General features: G+C 37.1%; 1 protein-coding gene across 1 annotated transcript; it reads right to left on the bottom strand.

The window, feature by feature from the left end:
- On the bottom strand, positions 1-21,432 carry grin3a (glutamate receptor, ionotropic, N-methyl-D-aspartate 3A). Its single transcript, XM_051909958.1, has 9 exons — positions 19,627-21,432; positions 13,497-14,101; positions 10,040-11,090; positions 9,766-9,911; positions 8,228-8,343; positions 7,960-8,111; positions 6,678-6,842; positions 6,448-6,518; positions 1-4,962 (listed from the first exon to the last, which is right to left on the bottom strand). The coding sequence occupies exons 1-9, from the start codon at positions 20,338-20,340 to the stop codon at positions 4,626-4,628; spliced, it is 3,357 nt and encodes a 1,118-aa protein (XP_051765918.1). The 5' UTR covers positions 20,341-21,432; the 3' UTR covers positions 1-4,625.
- Between the last annotated feature and the right edge of the window lie 51 nt (positions 21,433-21,483).

Genomic DNA, 21,483 nt, shown 5'->3' on the forward strand with positions numbered 1-21,483 from the left:
AAAAAAAAAAAAAAAAAAAAAAATTAGTTACCTTTTATGGAAAGTAATGCATTTTACTTGTGTGTTTTGTGTACTTTTCCCTCAGCTGGGCTGGGCTTGCTTATTGTTTTTTAATTAAAAAAAAAAAAAAAATGTAAAGGCAAATGTTTGGCAAATGTAAAGGCCCTTTTACACCAAAAGTGAAATAATCCCCAGACTGAAGGAAGTGCAAATTTATATTTGTGCAGTACAGGCAGCTCAAACAAACCTTTCTGCCATTCTAGGTTGATATTTGCTTATAAGTATGGTTAAATTGTATCATCGAAGGTCAGCAGCAAAGATATTGCTCAATAAAGTCAGATTAAATGCATAAAGTATATTTGTGTAATTTAACGTTTAATGATTGCGGGTTTGGATAATTTTCTGAAATCGCATTTCACTTTTTTATTAATTTTAAGGAATACTGAATCTGTTTTTGTGCAGGTGAGATGAGTAAATGCTCACATTGAGTCTACACAGTTTAAGCAGTGCACACAACTCCTCTGTGATTACTTACGATTTCTCTCAGAATAGGGACAGGAGAGCTGTCACTCAATAAATGGGAAAACAAAGTAAACTTGCTTTACTTGTTTGAAAAAGTAACTCTGATATTTTGTTATAAATTTAGAAGTAATGTGTTACTTTACTAGGGGTAAAGTCTTACACCAACACTGGAGTTATGTCATATAATTTGAGATGATACTTTGTTATATTGATACTGATATTGATAGTGTTATTAATGTACCATATAAATTTTATTCTGCCTATTCGTTGAAAAAAATTGAAACCGTTTCCATTACAACTATAAAAAAAATCAAACAGTATTAACTTACATTGTCACATGACCAAATATTTAACTTTAGTGTTTAGGTATCATTTTATCTTTTTATGCATTTTTATGTACATGAAAACATGAGTCCAGATGTTAAACAGCAGGACTAATATTACTTCTGGTTCATTGCATTGGGATGCAGTGTTCCATATGGTGTTTCCATATGTTATATAATTATATATAATATATATGAACAGCAAGGAAATCTGCAATTCCAAACATGTGCCACAGTAGTTGTTTACATGCTGACAAATAATCTGTTAACAACTCATGAGGCTAATATTTTTCCATATATAGAATTTTGAAATTTTTTGTGGAGTAAAATGATGTGAAGTCAGCTTCTTTCATGTAGTATTTCTACTTATGTTAGAAATGTTATGTTACAACACTCCAGTTATGGATATGTTGAATGGCATGATGTATTATTTTCTAGTAAATATCTTAAATATCTACATCTTGACAGGTTGATGTGCAACTATGCCATCAACAACCATGCATATGGAAGAAAATGCTTTTTGAATAGCTGTCCATTGTAATGACCTCTATGAATGAAAGGGTTAAGCTTTTGATTGAATACACCAGAGCTCCGAACAAGTCATCTGATGCCATCAGCTGCAAATTTTCCATAAAGTTTCTCTTTTGAACTCTTTTGAATTATCTAGTTGAACAGCTTCTAAAACATGATCCATTCTTCATCAAGTAACAATAATGATGTGCCTCTAACAAACAACACAGTCACACTTTATTTTGATGGTCCCCGTTAGACATTCTGTTGACTATAAGTAACTTTGCACCTAAATGTCAACTAACTCTCATTAGAGTATTAGTAGACTGTTTGCTTAATATTTGCTGACACTTAATTTTGATGGTCCCCCAAAAGACATTCCCAAGTTTGTTTGCCCATATAATCTGTAGCAGATGCTCCGGCAGTTAATTGAAGGATTAGATGGGTTCACTCCTCCCGAAATATGTTTTGGAACTTTACTTCTACTGACTATAAGTAAGTACATGTCAACTTAACCCCTTATTCTACTAACTGTAATCATACCCCTAAAAGTCCTACTAATACTCAACTAATACTCTAATGAGAGTTAGATGACATGTAGGTGCAACATTATGTATATTCATAATCTAAAGGTGATCTATATCTATATTCAAAGATCTAAAGTGGACCATCCAAATAAAGTGTAAAACACACTCTCTAACAACATTGGTCACATGGTTTAAACCATCAAGGTTATTGATGAGAGATGTGTAAAACTCATAGGATCTTGAACTCTTCGAAAGAGAACTTCCCAGTGAATGCAGGTTTGACCTCTTCACATCAGAATTGAACATGCAGTAAAAAATATATTTCAGGAGAAAAGTCTGTAAAAAAAGTTTCTCCAGTTATATGGGCAAATAAAAACCTCCACGGCAAAAGTTGAATGTACACAGCATTAAGTTGGAGTAAACAAATCATTTCCTACCAGCACCAAAACCTCATGCCATCTGTGCAGTGAGTTTGAGAGAATTGTTTCCTGCTTCAGGGTTTGAATGACTTGCAGTCATTAACGGACCAATGAATCACAATAACAGTGCATCTGTGATCTAAAAAGAAAGTAACTGACAATCTGACAATGCCAAGCAAAGGCAATAACAGGCTCAAACAAACGGAATTGACAAACTTTTCAATTTGGGGTGAACTATCCTTTTAAATTCTATTCAATTCTAAATTCTAAGTATTCTAAAGTGTCAGAGAAACATAATCAAGTTACTTAAAGCATGATTTCTTGTATCAGCCTCAAGTCATTATTATACAAAGAGAATGAAAAGTTGACATAAATCTCTAATAAATATCCCGAGAGGTTTAGATGAAGACAGTTCATGTATGAGGGCACTGAAGCAGCAGTGAGCTGTAGATGGGCTACGAATAGGATGGTTTAACTAAGCCACAGAGGAGCCAACTTTGCCCTTAGAGGATTCAAATTCAGTCTTTGCGATAATTAACATCTGCTGAAAATCATATCTTGCCTGCTTGTGTTCTTACATTTTACCGAACAAGATTTGTATAAATTATCATACAGTGGCATGAAAAGGTTTTTGATATTTGATATTCTCTTTTGATTTATATTTGGATAACAGAATGGTTGTACATTTTCAAATGGAATGTAATGTTGCACAAATGGAAACATTTCAATTAAGAGTTAACATAGACTCCCTATTATTAACCCTGTGAAAAAGTAAACAAATATTTGTAAAACTTATACATGTACCTGGTTGGACAGACACAGACATCCACATAGATTCACTATGCCAACCCTGTGTTTCTCTCTATTAAGTATGTTTTCTTTGCACACTTCTTATTGCTCAATTATGAACCCAGACCAGCTGGTGCTTGAGATGCCTGTAGTTCTTTTAAAGGTTTTCTGGGATGTTTTGAAACTTTTCAGATGAGGTGCCCCAGTAACATCTTTTCCATTTAGAAGTAAAGGCTTGCATTGTTTGATGGAGTCCAAGAACCTTAGAAATGGCTTTGTAACCCTTTCTAAACAAATATATGTATTAATTTTCTTAGCTGTTTTGGTATGTACCTGTATACATTTTATTGTGACTATAATGGAAAGGTTCAATATATAGCCTATGTGCAATTTAAATTCAACAGGACTATTCAGAACTGGTTCTATTAAAAAGGAGGAAACTGGCATCGAATAATTCTCATCATGAGTACTTAATTTAGACTTAAAATTTAGATATACACCAAAGTTACAACACACTGAAATTCTCTGCAATGCCTGGCAGTGGCACTGGATACCTCTTGTGGGATGGCCTTTAACTCCCCTGTCTCCTGATGCTGACTGGAGGCAACGGCTCCTTCAATGCCAGTGTCCGGCAACGAGTCCCAACCCGTTCTGCCTGCTCTTCCCCATACGGTGGACAGCAGCAGGCCCCAATGAACTGTGCCGACTCCACTGGCTCCGTCCGATGGCAGCCACGTTCTGCCTGCTCTTCCCCATATGGTGGACAGCAGCAGGCCCCAATGAACCCTGGCGACTCTGCCGGCTCCTTCCGATGGCAGCCACGCCATAAGGCCCCAGAACCATTAATTTCCTTATGATTCCCATCATGGTTTCACCAGATCTCATCAAAATCGTAACAATTCATTATATTGCGAAAGGACACTTGAATCTAATTTTAGAAGATTTGAAAGAAATATAATCTCACATCTGAAATAAATCTCAATCTCAATATATCTCAAAGCCATTTTAATTCATAGAAACATAACCATTCAAGGTTAACAGTGTGTGTTCAAGGTTAACTTTCTTGTTACAACTCTAAAGACAACGACCTGGCTTTCTTCTTAAAAATGTTCTCAGCTCTGTGTATCAATATGCAGGAGACGCTATCACACATCACAGTTTGACACCTTACATAAATGTCATTTTGACACATAAATGTCTTCCCTTTAGGCAGTTATGCTTTGTCTTTTTTTCATCGCCACATACAGTAAAAACAAGGTATCCTCAGAACTGAAATTCTGGGAATACATAAATACACACTGCTTATATCCAATTTTGACTCCCTCTGTCCCTTTTTCAAGTTCAATTCAATGAGGAATCATAATAATAATAATAATAATAATAAAAAAAAACTCTAAATAAAAAAAGGGCTTCAGAGAATGTGCTGAGAAAGTCTTGTTTCCCTTAGGAGCTGCAATTGAAATAACCAACTGCTAGGTCCAAGCCTTTGAACAATGTAACCCATAAAACTCTCCAAAGCCATATTTCCCACAAGTCTAGGACTCGGTTGAAGTCTCTGTCTTCTGATAATGCTCCAGCTCTTTTTTCTTCTTCATGGCAAGCTGCAGTTGCTTTTTGATATGCTGGATTTGTGTTTCCAGGTCTGTCAATTCCTGTACTATTGGGTTCTGGGCAAGACCCAGCAAGTCGGTTCTTCCGTTAGATGTGGCCTGTAATGGAAGCTGTCTCTTTTCCTGTGGGGACAGCAGTTCTTTACAATGTGAACATTCCAGGTCATTTTGTTGTCCCTCTTGATTGGACAATTTTCTCCTGTTGCAATTGGAAGTTCCCAAAGAGTTCCATGGCATTTGTTGGTTGTTTCCAACATTGCAGCTTAATTGGGACAATAATTATATCACAGTATCAGTATATAAATACACATTTTAGGAAGCAAGTCATTCAAAGTACTAGTTGTCCCAATAATGAAAATCCTGTCATGATTTACTCAACCTTATGTCATTCCAAATCCATATGACTTTCTTCTGTACAACATGAAAGGAGAATTTCTGAAAGACTGGATGCTATATTCCATGCATATGCAACAAAAATGATCTATTTTTACTTGTGTACTATATTTCAAGTGTTGTGAAGGCATATTATATCTTTCGGTGAGAAATTGATCACTAAAAATCTTCACATCTAACCTAGCTTTCCTTAGTGTGTTCATGAGAAATGTAGAAATCATGAATGATTTGGGCTGGATTTCCTGAAACCTTCTTAACTCTACGTCGTTCTTAAATTATACCTTAAGCTGTACCTTAACATTAATACGTGTTTCCCGAAACGTTCTTAATTAAGCATACCTTCTGTAAGTCATTTATTCGGAAGGTTGGTCTAGACCACTCTTAGCTATACCTTATCACTGTTGACAGTCTATACGAATATAATTCTGAAGTTGTAATACACACAATGTTCAATTAGGATAATGGTAAAGAATAAAATGCAAAGATTCACTGCTAAATTCAAATGTGCTTTGTAGCGGTCAGCACTTGTCATATTCCATACACACGTCTATGGAAGCTGCAGTAATAACCCTTTCAATTATATAATTTGACGAGGGTTGGGGGCTCATCTAGAATATAGAGCTCTCAGAATATACATAAAATACAATATAGATTTCGATTGCAATTTGTATTATTTTTATAAGATCCCATGAGTCCTGATAAACGCCATTTCTACTTCTGAAGTGCTTCTTTTATAAAGACCACTGCTTTCTCATATAACGCAGTGAAGCAGCCCCTGTATAGAGTGAATTTCCGATTCTAGAGCCATTGATGTCAACCAATTCAGCACCACTGCCATGGACAGCACCTGATAACGTCGCACTTAAGAAGATATACCTTAAGCAACCTCCTAAGGTATAGTTCGGGCAACACGCCTGGAAAAGGTATATCTTCAGTTAAGGTATACCTTTAGAGTCTTCGTAACGCACTAAGAGACAACGTTATCGGGAAATCCAGCCTTGTTTCTGTGGGTCAAATCTTTTAATGATCTACCTGAGGTGCTTCACAAAACTGGTCTAATAAAAACCAGAACAGTAAATAATGTCTTTAAAAGACTTACTAATAATATACTAATATTGTAGCATACAAGTCATGTGACAACTTGTATGATACTTTAATGGTGCTTTATGTCATTTTTAGAAGTGTGAAAGCTCCAATTTACTGTAATTACAAGAAAAAGCTGAACAAGTTCACATTCTTCAAAATTTCTCTTTGTGTGTTTCCTGGAAGAATGTCACTACTTCAGGACTTTAATTCAATGTTGCTTGAACGCTAAAAAGTATTTAAAAGCTCCTTCAGTATGACAGCAGTTTACCTTTTCTCCGGTTTTGCAACAGTCTGTAATTTGTCTTCTTTGAAAGCCGGGTTAAGTGCTCGATGTAATCTCTGAAAAACAATTAAATTAAGAATTATTAAAGTGAAGAAGTGCTGAGAATTACAAAGTAAATAATGAGCAAAACATTCTCTTCATTTTAAAATGTGTCACCAAGATTACATGTAATTATGTTTAATAAAACCAGCCTAGAACTCTACAAATGAACTTACTTGACTGGTGTGGAGCCAGTACGTATGCTGTGATGACTCCTGCATTCTGGGTATCAGCCAGCGATGGACGATGTGTTCACCTAGTGTGGTGAGGAGAGACAGGGCCACTCCAATGCATAGCATGACAAATAACCCTGAGAAGTGCTTTATTCCCATCTGTAAAGTCTGGGTATGACAACAGAAAGTTAAGGTTAGAAAAGAGGAATAGTTGACCCATGAATGAAATTTTGTCAGTATTTAATCACCCTCACATAGAACCTCTTATTATTTATTATATATATTCTGTATCACACACACACACACACACACACACTCTTAAAAAAAGACAGGCCCTTCAATGTCCCACCCCTGAAGTGTGCATATTAGTAGCCTAACTATATCAGTACTATATTTAAAGGAACACTCCACTGTTTTTGAAAATAGGCTCATTTTTCAACTCCCCTAGAGTTAAACAGTTGAGTTTTACCGTTTTCGAATCCATTCAGCCGATCTCTGGGTCTGGCGGTACCACTTTTAGCATAGCTTAGCATAGTTCATTGAATCTGATTAGACCGTTAGCATCTCCTTAAAAAATGACCAAAGAGTTTCAATATTTTTCCTATTTAAAACTTGACTCTTCTGTAGTTACATCGTGTACTAAGACTGACGGAAAATGAAAAGTTGCAATTTTCTAGGCCGATATGGCTAGGAACTATACTCTCATTCTGGCGTTATAGTCAGGGAACTTTGCTGTCGTACCATGGGTGTAGCAGGCGCAATGATATTACGCAGCGCCTGTGACCCCCTGTTTGCACAGGGAGCGTGCCTTGCAACCACGGAGACATTTGTGAGAGGCGCTGCGTAATATCATTGCGCCTGCTGCAGCCATGGTACGACAGCAAATTTCCTTGATTATTACGCCGGAATGAGAGTATAGTTCCTAGTCATATTGGCCTAGAAAATCACAACTTTTCATTTTCCGTTGGTCTTAGTACATGATGTAACTACAGAAGAGTCAAGTTTTAAATAGGAAAAATATCGAAACTCTTTGGTCATTTTTGAGCGAGATGCTAACGGTCTAATCAGATTCAATGAACTATGCTAAGCTATGCTAAAAGTGGTACCACCAGACCCAGAGATCGGCTGAATGGATTCGAAAACGGTAAAACTCAACTGTTTAACTCTAGGGGAGATGGAAAATGAGCCTATTTTCAAAAAAAGTGGAGTGTTCCTTTAAACAGCTTTATTGAGTGAACAATCAAAATTATAGCATTTCTGATTTTCAGTTTGTATCATGACTTACTTCTGTGACTGCAAAGCTTCTTTTACCACAGGGTACCACCTTGTACCACTTATCATGTAGCATGTCCATAAATCCATCAGATTTGTACTGACTGACCAACTCAGAGATATTTGAAGTCAGAGGAGAGTTCTGTTTGAGCCCAATGCCATAGCCTGTGAACACAAGGGAAATGTATTTTTTTATCTTAGCTATTAGAGCAGCATGTGCACAGTTTTACTCTGTAACCTATAAACAATAACAAGTGAGTAAAAAGCATTCAGTTACTTGCCTTCAATAGCAAACGGCTTTCCCACTGTCAGCATTTTGCAGTCTGCATCAATGGACACTTCATAGTCTAAAAGAGCTTTGTCCATTATAAAAGCATCCAGCTTTTGGGGATCATTCCTGAAAGAGCATCAAACAGTTTGCTATTATACAGTGACACACAGACAGTATTTGCTGCATCCAGACAATTTTATTTCTTTTTTCTATGGAGGTACAATGTCATGTAGTCACAATATGAACTTTTGATCAGTATAGTTGAGTCAGTCAATTAGTCCTAAAGTCCTCACAATGAACCAAATCTACTAGAACCAAATACCTATACACACTTGTAGACGGGAACACAGAGTCCATAACCTGACTTTACTACTAGCAGTTGCACCCTTGTATATCCTACGCAGTTCAAAAAGTATGCTATCTTGCAAAAACACGTGCTGGACTGATTTAAAAGGAGAGACCTTGCTAACCTTCTTAGGAAAATATTGCAAATTTAATCTACTTCTCCTGAAATCTATTCATTCTGCCCTGCTTGAAGGAATTATACACTGTGGCAATATTTTGGAGTATGTAGTCTGATTTGAGGACTGCATCAAATCATGTCCTGAAGGTTGTGGAGACTCAAAAGAGGAGTTTCAGACTTGCAACAGAGGTTTACGAAAGGAGGAAAACCTCTTTAAAACTTAGTTAAGTGTGGCCGGTCGAACACTCATGTGACGTTGTCTGGAAACTCTTGGCATTGACTTATTTGCTTGGGACATTCCTACAATTAAGTACATATGTGTTAAAAAGCCTGATTTCAGTCATTTTCGTCCATAACTTCTAAAAACAACAACGAAAAAAAAAAAAGTATCAAAAAAACAAAACATGTTTTCTTTAAATATATAGCTATAATTTATATATTAATGTTAATTGATGGTCAGGTTTCCCATCCCATCCATCCTGCCCATCACTTACTAAGCAAAAGCTAACTTAAGCTCACTGACATTTTAGTTTAAGTGCCCTGACAAGAGGCCGTGTCAAGAAATACATCCCTGCAGTACATTTTAACAAAAGCATACTTCTGTTTTTTTTTTTGTTTTTTTTTTAAGAGCTCAAGGGTTCAAAATGTACAGCATAATAAGAAAAACCTGCTTGCTTCCCCAACATAAACTGTTGTTCCCCAGCATATCTGTTGTTTTGATTCCCATATGGTGACAGATAGATAGATAGATAGATAGATAGATAGATAGATAGATAGATAGATAGATAGATAGATAGATAGATAGATAGATAGATAGATAGAAAGATAGATAGATAGATAGATAGATAGATAGATTGATTGATTGATTGATTGATTGATTGATTTCTTTTCTATGTGTTTTCGCACAGTCCAAACATCAGTCAAACAAGTCTATTCTTTCCTAGACTTGTACAATGAAACCACATGGATTTGTACAACATAGCAAGAAGGCGAAAGCCATCTAAGAAGGACGTGGTAGAGGGCATCCAGTAAATTAGTGCTGCTTCAGTGATCTATGCCACTTTGCAATAACGATTACGACTTACTTGAGATGATGTATTCCATCAGGGGTTGTAGGGACATTGTATCGTCTCATGTATTCATGCATCTCTGGAAAGCTTTTTTTCACATAGTCCTCAGCGCTGCTCTCTCGAACAGTTCCAAAGCGGAAACCTTGTGATGGATGGTGGAGCTTGAAAAGCAAGAGGACCATTTTCAGCAACCAGTAAGTATATTTTTAGCCTCTTAACTATTTGTAAGTTGCAAGCCTGCCAGTCATTTTGACATAATTTGAAAATGATGCACGCAAGTTACTCTTACCTTGGGATCATGTATACCTGAGAGTTGCTCGTAGGTTTTCTCACCAACCATTACAGCAGCGAGATTAGCTGTGTATGTTGACAGACAGAACAAACAGAAAATGGCCCAGAGGTTCATGAGGAATCTCCCAGTCCAACACTTTGGCGGCTTAATGGCGGCAGTCCTGCCGAATAAGATTGCGTAGCAAACGTTTAGCGCAGAGGAGAAAGAAAACACACGGTCCCTGTTCCTTCCCCTTGGGGTCAGCCCGAAAGGGCTTTTCCACTCATAGAAGGTCAGGAACACTGCTGTCACATGTAAAGACACAAATATTCCTAGCCACATACTCCAGTGCAGGGGCCACATGAAGGCACCGATAGGTGCAGCAGTATCTCTAGTCCTGACAAGAATTCCCAGACTGGTGGAGAAGAACGGGCTGGTGAAGTCAATGACCTGACTGCGTGCTGAGTTGATGCTAAAGGAAGTGACAGCCAGATGTGCAGCCCCACTCATGAGGTCCCCGACCAGCCCTGTCCAGCGACCACTCTTGTAAGCTCCGTATTTTCCATCTCCCACAATGTAGAGGTCAAAGTCAAACCCCATGTCCTCTGCCAGCTTCTCTAAAAGATCAATGCAATAACCATAGCAACATTTTTTAAACTCTATGGGCACGGTGTCATTGGCACCTTGTAAACCCTGAAAAAGACTTTCCAGCAAGGCTGTATCGTTTGTTAGGGGGTCAAGGCAAAACTGGCCAGCCGGGCACAAACCTTCTTCATCAACATCTCGAGTGAAGACAAACGGGTGTTCTACCAGGGTGACGACTCGCAAGTGTAGACGTGAGGAATGCCGCCAGTCTGCCCCTGTCTGAGACTGTCTCTTATTAGGCCAAACACCATAATCCATAACCACTTTTCCTTGCTTCCAGCTGCCGAGACGTGTCCACATGGGCTTGCCTATTGGGTCATGCTGTAAATTCCATATGAAGTGATTGTTTTCAGAGATGATGGTAGATTCCTCTTGAACATTGACGTAGCCACTCAGGCCATCAAATGACGTGTTGGCCATGTATCTGAGAATCAAGAGAAAATAGATTTCATCTAATCCATAGAAGTTAATCCAGTCTAATTCTAAAGCAAAAGCACTAAAGCAAAATTGACCTAATTTGCTTTTATAACAAAATGTCACTGATCTAATGGCCTGTTCACACCAAGGATGATAATAATAACTGTATAGTTTTAATAATCATTCTATATGAGAATAGCAGAGTCCACACCACAACTATAATAAAACAGAAATGATATTGTTCATTTTCAGAATGATTTTTCCAGTTGATGAATGATAAAACATTGACAGCCAATCAGAATTTATCTGACTTTAAACAGCACGAGCATTTAAAGCTGCAGGTGACATAGCATTGTGTGCTTACAATAAACAGAACAGTCTCATGCGTTGGTGTAGACGCTTTATATAGTTATCACTATAGTTAACATTCTTGGTGTAAATGGGCCTTTACTGTGCACGATTCATCAAAGAAAGATACTTGGTGTATTTATCCTTTAAACAGAATCTACCACAATACCACAGAAACGCTTGTAGTATACTTGTAGTGTAAATAGCTGCTTCCAAATAATGAAGCCCAATGTTTTATAATTAAATGAAATCCTGATAGATAAAATCAAGTCCCACTCTACATTACCTTTAGATTGGGCAGTAAAAATAAAATAGCGCTACTAACTTCCATGCCACATTTGCAGTAGCATGATCATTGCTGGGTTGTTTTTAAAACAGTGTAGCTTTTCTAGTAAAAAGCGATTCTTTTTTGTCACATTTTTGTTTTTATGAGATCCGTATTTTGTGCCATATAAATTCTGCTCTAATTGCAAAATATAAAATAGGCTGAACAACTTGTAAGATACAGCCCCTTTAATGGCTCCTGTGTAGTTTCTTAACATAGGTATAGCATAGCTAACTACTTTTCGTCCAAATGTAATTTTTACTATTAGCATTTATCTGTAGATTAACCACCTCAAATTATTAGCAGCTTGGAAATCTAAAAGCTTATAGAAGATTCCCCAACACTGATGATTTTTTACTGTACATTCTGTTTAATTTGTAAACATGTAGGGTTACAAAAGTTAAATGTCTGTGCAAATGCCTTGCCATTTTTCTTTAATGCTTTAACTTCACATTGATCCCATTGCCTGATGGGTAAGCTGTACCATTTAGCTACTTGACTGACCTTTCAGTTTAGGGAAAGGTATTATTGTGTCTTGTATTTTTCTCTCTTCAATGTAGAGTTTTTTTTTTTTTTTTTTTCTGCAACAGTAACCCTGTTAAATCAGTAATGGTAGGAGTGCTGAGCATGTGAAATTTAAGTCTTGAGGCAGTTTGGTTGGAAGTTGGCGAAGTAGTTTCCTGACAGTGCAGTGTTGGAGAAAACGCTCTTGATATGCTGTCTTAAAAAGCTCCTCTCAGCTGTGGATGAAGAGGATAATCCTTATATAATATGCAGACATGCAGTATAGTCACTGGTCACAGATTATCAGAATTCTGACATGGTTGGTCTGTCAAAAATTGTCAAATTTTACATAATGTAAAAAGTAACCTTTCTAAAAGGCTGGTGGAAACTGAGAGCGTATCTCTGTTCCAGCTTTGTCTGCTGCCTTCTAAGGCAGCATTCCAAATGAAATGGAACCTAATAAGATATGATTTGGAACACTCTACTCACTCTACATTGCTGTTTAAGTAGACAATGCATTTTGAGCTTGTCTTCTCTACAAATCGTAAATTTGATGCTTTCTTAGAATTTAGCCGAAAGAATGTACACTCTTAAAAATAAGTGTTCCAAAAGGGGGTTTTCACAGTGATGCCATAGAAGAACCATTGTTAGTTCCCCAAAGAACATTTCTTAACAGATCCTTTTTTTCTTCTTTTTTTTCAGTTCTTAAAAGAACAATTTAATAACCTAAAGAGCCTTTTTCCACTACACAGAACCTTTAGCGCAATAGAAAGATCCCATGGCAGTCAAAGGTTCTTCATGGAACCATAGATGCCAAAAAAGAACTTTTACTTAATGTAGTTCCAAACGTAGGTTCGGGAGGAGCTTAAACATTCAGTCCTGTCAATCATCATTACGAACGTATATAAGCAGCAGTCACTGCGTCATCCCAGCAACAATTCTTCCAGCAACCCTCCTCCTCCCCATCTCCTCCTCTATTTCTGTTATTCTCTCTTTACGCAGTACTGTTATAGGGGGGTTTAACTGGGAGCTCAAGCCTCTTTCGAGGACAGCAAGCCAAGTTTGTTTTACCATTAACCATTCAGACTGAATGGGCAGGCGAACTTATGAATTGTTAAGAGTGTACAAAAGGCAGCATAACATTTTGGTGCAGCATTTTCATTTGGAGCATGTCTGTGATGCCATTTAAATAACACAAATATTACAAAATATCAGACAGTGAGCTAAATAAAATACCTGGACAGAAAGGTTCCTGATGTGAGATTTTTAGTCTCAAGTCTTGCCAGACAATTTGTGATGCCAGGAATCAGTGCCAGCTCTGGAGACACAGTGGCGGCTGATCCCACTGCCCGTGCCACCAGCTCTAAAGCATCCTGGACATAATGATCCAGTGAAGGCTCGCCCATTTGACCATGTGCAAGAAGACCCAAGGGAAGCCCCTCTGTCCGTAATTCCTCCACGTTTTGAGAGTCTCCTATTATCCAGCGGTAATCAGGAAGAATCAGACCAAACTTTGCAATGGTGGTAAAGATTCTCCTTATATCCCTGATGTCACATCCAAAGGTCACTATAGTAGATGTTGAGTCTTTGATGGACTCCAGTTGACCTTGAAGTGACGTTTGAAAGTCACTTTTGGAGCTGCTGTTGGTGGATATCTTGAGAACTGTCCCCAGATGAAATTTGGAGTTGTTATGGAGCAAGAAGACAAAGTCTGAAATGTTCATCTGTTGACACATCACCAGACTGACATCATACCAGTTATTCATGGACAGTAGGGAGAAGATGAGATCTGCTTGAGAGGTTTGAGGATTTTGCATGGCCATCTGGAAATGGAGTGAGTTCTGCTGGGAAGAAATAAATGAGAATATCATTACAGAGAAATTAGTGTAGTAAGGACGAGTCACGTTGGTCAACAATCCAATGTCCAACTGGTTGATAAGTGACGTTGACTGGTTCATCTAGACTTAATTTGTTTTTATATTTTTAGCAGCAGTGCTAAAATTAGCATGGTTTTGTGGACGATATTTTCAGTCATTTATATCTGTTAGCTTTGAGGTCATCTATATGGTACTATGGTAGCAAGAATTAAATCATGAGGTGCATCACAATTGGCATACTTGTGCTGTTTTGTAGTATAAATAGTTTGGGTTGTGTGTACACACTGAACATTCCAACAATAAGAAGTACACTTTAAATACCCAGATGATGCACTTATTTAACTGGAAAAAGGAAGGATGGAATGTTGGATACTTTGTTGGAATGTTGGACAGCCATCTAAATGTCATAGACTAGACAGTAGAGTACACAGTACGTAGTTTAGTATAGTATATAATACTATAATACATAGTGCATATAGTATATAATTTGGGACACAACTATGATTCATGGCTGTGCTGTATCAAAACATAACAAGTTCAATAAGTCCCACCCAAACCACCCCGTTTCAATAGAAAATATATCAATGCAGGAAAGACATCAAATAATTGCTTGGGGGTTTTTAACACATCCAGACAGGTTGTATTTAGAGTGAGGTGAATGTAAAACCTGCCTAATTATGCTTATATAATTATATTCTTTAAGAAAGACTGATTGACTACTCATTCAGGCAATTCTCCATCTAAACTCCTGGAAAAAAAAAGAAAGAAAAAAAAAAGACCAAGCCAAAAATGGCAAAATATTTAGTGGTCTTTTAATGGTCTTAAACATTTAACCACATATCACGGAATAGCCTTTCCCAACTTGCAGATAGCTTTTTACAGTAAGAAGAGTCAGTGTTGTTCCACTCAAAGTTAATGGCTTCCAATAGTTCATGAATAGTTGAATAACGTCTCCCAGTTCATTTAAGTTTAATGTGAGACCAAATATAGGGTTCAGATCTGAACTTTGACCAGGCCAAAACATGAGCCTGATGGACTTCTTGGTTGTCTTTGCAATTTGGGCAGGAGCATTGTCTTGTTGAAAAATAACATCTGATCATTCCTCTTTAGATAACAACTTTTCAATTGTGGGAAGCACGCCATTCTGCAATATTCTCCTGTACTCCAAAGCAGTAAATGACTTTTCACATTGAAGTAGCTCACCAATACCAAGCAACTAAAAGGCTCCCCACACAATGACACCTCTTCCTCCATGCTTCACTGTGGTAAAGATGCATTTATTATTATACTTCTCAGCAGAATTTCAAAGACACTGCTTTGGAGCATCACCATGCAACTCGTGTTTCACTGTGATTCATCCCTCAACACACAACTTCCCGTATTCTGCCAAAAACTTCATTCTGTCTTTGATGGGTTTTTTTTCTGAGACAGCAAGTAGTGCATTAAGTAGTGCATTTACAATGTAGTCGATTTTGAAAGTGTGCAGTTTTGCACATCTTTTCCCATCTGCCAAATAGAGGGAAGGCATGAGTTTAAATTCCAACAGATATTTATCATAATGCATGATTTGATGGAATGTCTCCTCCTGTTTGCAAATTGAGTTTCTGAAGCAGATTCTCCTCTGGGGAAAACAAATATTTAGATTTTCAACATGATGTCCAAGTGTGCAATTCTTTGCTCCTGAAAACAATTACTTTAAGCACTCTCTGGTTCCATTTGTGATGCATTGAAAAAGAATTGCATCTAGAGGGGACAGAACTTTAAAACTAGTTTAAAACATTTGAAACTTGATGAGTCTGAAAATAGTCAAATCAGTTCTGATTTTTAATTAGCATCTCCATGCTATATTTAACTGCATCATGTTGCTCTAAAGACAAAATGTATTCAATAAGCCTAAATGATTTGATTTTGATTTCAGAAATGTTGGCTGAAGTATTTCAAATGACCAAATAATTTAATTGTTTGATTTTCCGTCTTACTTAAATGTCCATTAACATGACCAGTGGTCAAAAGTGTGCTTTATTGACTCTCTCAGGTCTTTTCCAGGTATGAAAATCATTCATACCCATCAATATATGAATATAGAGTATATCATTTCTTTCCAGTAGAAATGAAAATATATACTTAGTATCAACCTCTAAACTATCAACTTCTAAACATTACCCACTAAGTACAGTGGACATTTAGAAACATTTATTACATGAAGTCTGGAATCTTGTTGTTTTAATGATATAATTGCCATTAATAACATGGCATTGTCCTGCAAAGGAAATCAAGACCTTAACAGACACTGGCAGATCAAATGCTTAGCCGAGCCATTTAATTTCCCCTGGGGCTGCAATTATGTGATGGCAGAAAACAGGCTAATCAGAATTGATTAAGGAAAAGATTTCCAGGGATTTATTTTAACATGTCTATACAAAGTCAGACTTATTTTCTGTAGGAGTTGTCATGAGATCTAACTGACCTAACTAGTGGGAGATCAATAAGTACCACTAACAAGTTAAGAAGTGAGGTTAACCACTTAGAGGTTTTGAATGACTACATCATCTGGAATGTGTTTTATCTTGAGGGGGCCCATGCCATTAAATGATTTGCAAGCTGGGATAGCGCCAGATATTACCACTGTGTCATAAAAAGCACTGGAGGGTGATACAATTATGTGCGTTTCCAGCAGTTTTAAAGATGAATCGTTAAAAATGGCTGATCTGATACACCCCTGTCCTTCGGGCCTGTGGAGAGTAATTTGATGAAATTTCCGTTTGTCTTTTCATAACCTTGAATCCTTCAGAATATCCTGAAAGGTACTCAGAATGACAAATGACAAAACCATCAAATGGTGCAAAATTATATAGTTGCTATTATATTGTTATTATGATATAGGCAGGGGTGCTGCAGCACCCCCTGTTTACACAGGTTTATAAACGCAGCATAATTTTTAGAAAGAAATCAATACATTTTAAATTAGTAAACCTTCAGGAAGGAATTTAACTTTAAATTGTAAGTAGGCTACAAACCTTTTCTCTTATTAAACTGTTTTAATCTTACAGTTGACTTTCTCAAAATAGATTAGGCTATTATTTTACTCCTCTTGGATCTTGATTGATGCACACCAGGGGGGCTATCACACGAGAAAAGGCTGTTTTTCCCCAAAAAACATATTGCAAATGTGTTATTGATATTATAGAACAGTTAAATAATCAAGAAGTTAATATTAAGTAACTTACATTTTTGACACATATTATCTGTTTTGGTAACACTTTAGTATAGGGAACATATATTCACTATTAACTATGACTTTTCCCCCAATAAACTCCTAATTTCCTGCTTATTAATAGTTAGTAAGTTAGTTGTTAAGTTTAGGTATTGGGTAGGATAAAGAATGTAGAATAAGGTCATGCAGAATAAGGCATTAATATTTGCTTATTAATTACTAATAAGCAGCTAATATTCTAGTAATATGCATGCTAATAAGCAACTAGTTAAAATACCCTAAAATAAAGTGTTACCTCTGTTTTTGCTCCAACAAAAATTGTTCCAAACAAATCTGTTGCATGTGTCTTATAGCAACATGTTTAATTCCTGAAAGAATCAACGTTTCTGAATGAATTGATTTGAATTAATGATTCAGTGACTCACTCATTTAGACAGTGACTTGCCTACAGCTGCTGGCGGCTTTCTGCTGCACTTCACTCTAGAGTGCAAGTCTGTAAGGTAGGCACAGGTGTTTATTTATTCATTCATGCATTATTGTTTATTTCGTCATGCAGGCTCATTTATTGGCTGCAAAAATACCTCAATTGCCCTTTTTTAAATGTGTTATATATTATATTTCTTTATATACCATTAGGGTCCAATTCTCATTATTAACTAACTATTAACTATGATAAACTCCTAATTACTGCTTATAAATAGTTAGTAAGGTAGTTGTTAAGTTTAGGAATTGGGTAGGATTAAGGGGTGAAGAATATGGTCATGCAGAATAAGGAATTAATATGTGCTTTATAAGTACTAATAAACAGCTAATATCCTAATAATATCCAAGTTAATAAGCAACCAGTTAATAGTGTGAATTGGACCCTAAACTAAAGTGATACCACTATTTCTTTACCACAACCCCCTTAACCCCTCCCTTTCAGCACCCCCAAACCTCTTAAATTCTTGATTTATATTAATTTTTTACACATATGGTAAATGTATTATTATTATATTTTAGTTCTTTCATTCTGTAAAATGATATGCGATAAAATCAATTGAATACATTTTATTATCTTTCAATACCCCCAAATCCCTGTTTACATTTAAGATTACTAAAAGATTAGAAACACTATTATGAAGAACCAAACAAATAAAAATCAAGTAACATTATGATGGCGATGGTCCCAGAAACCTTTGGGTTGAAAGGTATGAACTTTGTGTTTATCCACCATCTGTGAACAGCAGTAACAAGCACATTGGGAGACTAATTGCTATTTGGACAGATACTAAACACTGATTCTGAGTTTACAGATAAATTGGATAGGATAAATTTCACATAATCCTTGTAAACAAAGACCTGACCAGAAGATGGTGCTAACCTCAAAAGATCAGATATCAAGTAAGCTACTTGATATCAGCCCTAAGGGTGTTTAGCAAAATGTATTTTTACAGACACCATGTGCCACAGGCATCTAAATTGCTGTTTTGTGATTTAGGCTGATCCAGCAGGTGTCATAATAAACTTATTAGTTTAATGAAAGCAATCCAACCCCATCTGACCTCAAACACCTTCAGTGCTAGTTAGATTCAGACACAGGCAAATGTAGTGAACATTAATACCAGTCTTTAAAAAAAAAAATCAGTTGCACTAATAAATACCACTGGCGATGTTTATGCACTAAATATAAGACATGCATCAATATTAGACACACCCATTCTTTATGACAAATTGTATTTGCTCTTTAATTTCTAAAAATTATATTACTATTTCACTCACTCCACCAAACACCACCTGTCATGATGGTGGTGACAACTCCATAATTCAAATAGGAGCTTATAATCAGTTTAAAAGAGTTCTATATTTTCAGTTCGTTATTAATTTAAATTAAATCTTGTCACTATGTGTAATAATTATATGACACACATTCTTTTTGCATCTGACATGCTGACATGTATTGAGTGATCACAAGGGGAAATAAACATTTTTTGAGAAGCAAAGTGTATCAGTGAGTTTCATCATGCATTTATACTCTGTAGTGTATTGTTTACAACCCCAAACCCTAAAATAACTACTAAAATAGTTCATTCATTCGTGCTTCCAAATAATGTATCAATCTGCTTCCTCAGACATTTCAACATGTTTCCTCTAATTCCATTTGAGTGTAGTGCAGTTCCCCAACATTACAGCATTTATTTTCATTTCTGCTGGAAAGAAATGGTGCTGGGGGAAAACAGCACTTCCTGTATATACAATATGTAAACATTATGATTTATTATGAAAATAAACACACCTGACTCTGGCGTTTGAATACCTTCTGGACGACGCTGATGACTGGAATCTGTAGCGTTGAGGCAATAAATTCCAACTTGATCAGTTCATCTCTGTTTTGTGGAAAAGCAATGATGGCAGAAACTCCTTGCACAATGACAGTGTGGCAAACACTTTGCAGGAACGACACAGGATCACCACAGGCAGCTGTAGATGACGAGGAAAATGAGAAAGCAGGTAATTCTCCAAGTCCTGCTTCCACAGCCATGACTATCTCAAGGGTGAGGTTGTAGGGTAAAAGCCCCACCACTCGATTAAGGGTCTCCGTAGCGAGTATAACAGAGTCGCGAGGTAGAAACACAGCATCCGTACCCACTTGTTTGAGTGCGGTTTTACTTTTGGAGGCCTTGTGTGGGTTATTCGCTGAGCTTTTAGTCCTAATATCCCTCCAGCCGTGTCCGTGAACACTTTGGATGATCATGTCCCAGTCTTCCCACGTTTCTCTGTCTGCATCCCAGTCCGGATCTCTCCCGCTGAGGGGATCCTGCCTGAATACTCGTGGATGCAGGTGCAGAGCTCCGACTCTCACCGTATGTCCGATCCTCTTCAGAATCTGACATGGTTGTGGATGCGCCAGAGATGCTGGGGGAACAAGGAGCATTATCAAAGCGCTCGGCGCAAGTAAAGAGAGACACACCAACCTGCCCAGCGCACCACAGATCCAAGAGCCCGGCATTACTCCAAACAAGGCTTTCTTAAGCTCTGGAAATGACGGGATCCGCGTCCACCTGCGCGCCCGATTGTTCCTGTACAGCGCTGGATAGATGATGGATCACCGGTGAATCTCCTAGACGCAGCAAAGTTGCGCTCCTCTCCAACTGGCTTCTGAGGGATCGCCAGCAGTGCACATGTCCAGCGCGGCTTAAAACACTCGTTGCTCATCTCAAAAGCGTTTATGGACGAAATACTCCCGGTGTGAAATAATCAAGAGTGTTTTTACGCGCTCTCCAAAGCAGGCGAAAAGGCAGCTAACTAAAATGCAAAGTGACTGTAAAAACTCAAAAAAAAAAAAAAAAAAAAAAACTAACAAAAAAAAACGATTATGTTCTCCAAATCAATGCAAGGTATGTCCAAGAAAAGAAAGAAAGAATTGGATTTTCGATTTCTCTTTATTTTTGTTTGCAAACCTTTATTCCATCCTGTATTTGATCACGAAAAATCGTGACGGATCGATCTCCACAAATTACTCGCAAACTATGTAAAAACAGAAACGGTCGTGGCTTTACATTACAGTTTAAACACGTTGCGCAGTGAAATTGTCCCGATAAACTCCCAGAATGACGCTGGAATAGTTCAGATAATTGCACTGGCTGTGCTGTGCGTTTAACCCGTTCACTGCTGCACTGACGCCTCTGCTGCTATAGACAGACATCAATCATAGATTCTGTATGCGCATAGTTATATGGATTTATATATATATTTATATAGTTAGTATATTGAATCGCTAACCACACACATACATATATTCTATCAAAAAAAGGTAAACCAACCAGATTAAATCCCATCCAATTTGATTTTATCTCTATAGCACTTCTCAAAAAAAAAAAAAAAAAAAAAAAAAAATTCGCACCAGTGAGCAAGTTAAAGGTGACAATGTGGCAAGGAAAGCAGATGCTGATACTTTCAGTTAAATGGAAAATTTCTAGTATCTCCAATTTTCAGTTGATAGCTTCACAACACTTTATCTGTTGCAGCAGCCAGTTGAAATTACTCACCACTTTTAATGAAAATGATTCTTATTGGTTAGGAAGTATAACCTCTGCCTCTCCCTTGAATCATCAGCACCCCTTTCGTCCTATCACTGTGCAATCCTGACTTA

The sequence above is a fragment of the Ctenopharyngodon idella genome, chromosome 10, assembly GCF_019924925.1.
Source record: "Ctenopharyngodon idella isolate HZGC_01 chromosome 10, HZGC01, whole genome shotgun sequence".
NCBI lineage: Eukaryota > Metazoa > Chordata > Actinopteri > Cypriniformes > Xenocyprididae > Ctenopharyngodon > Ctenopharyngodon idella.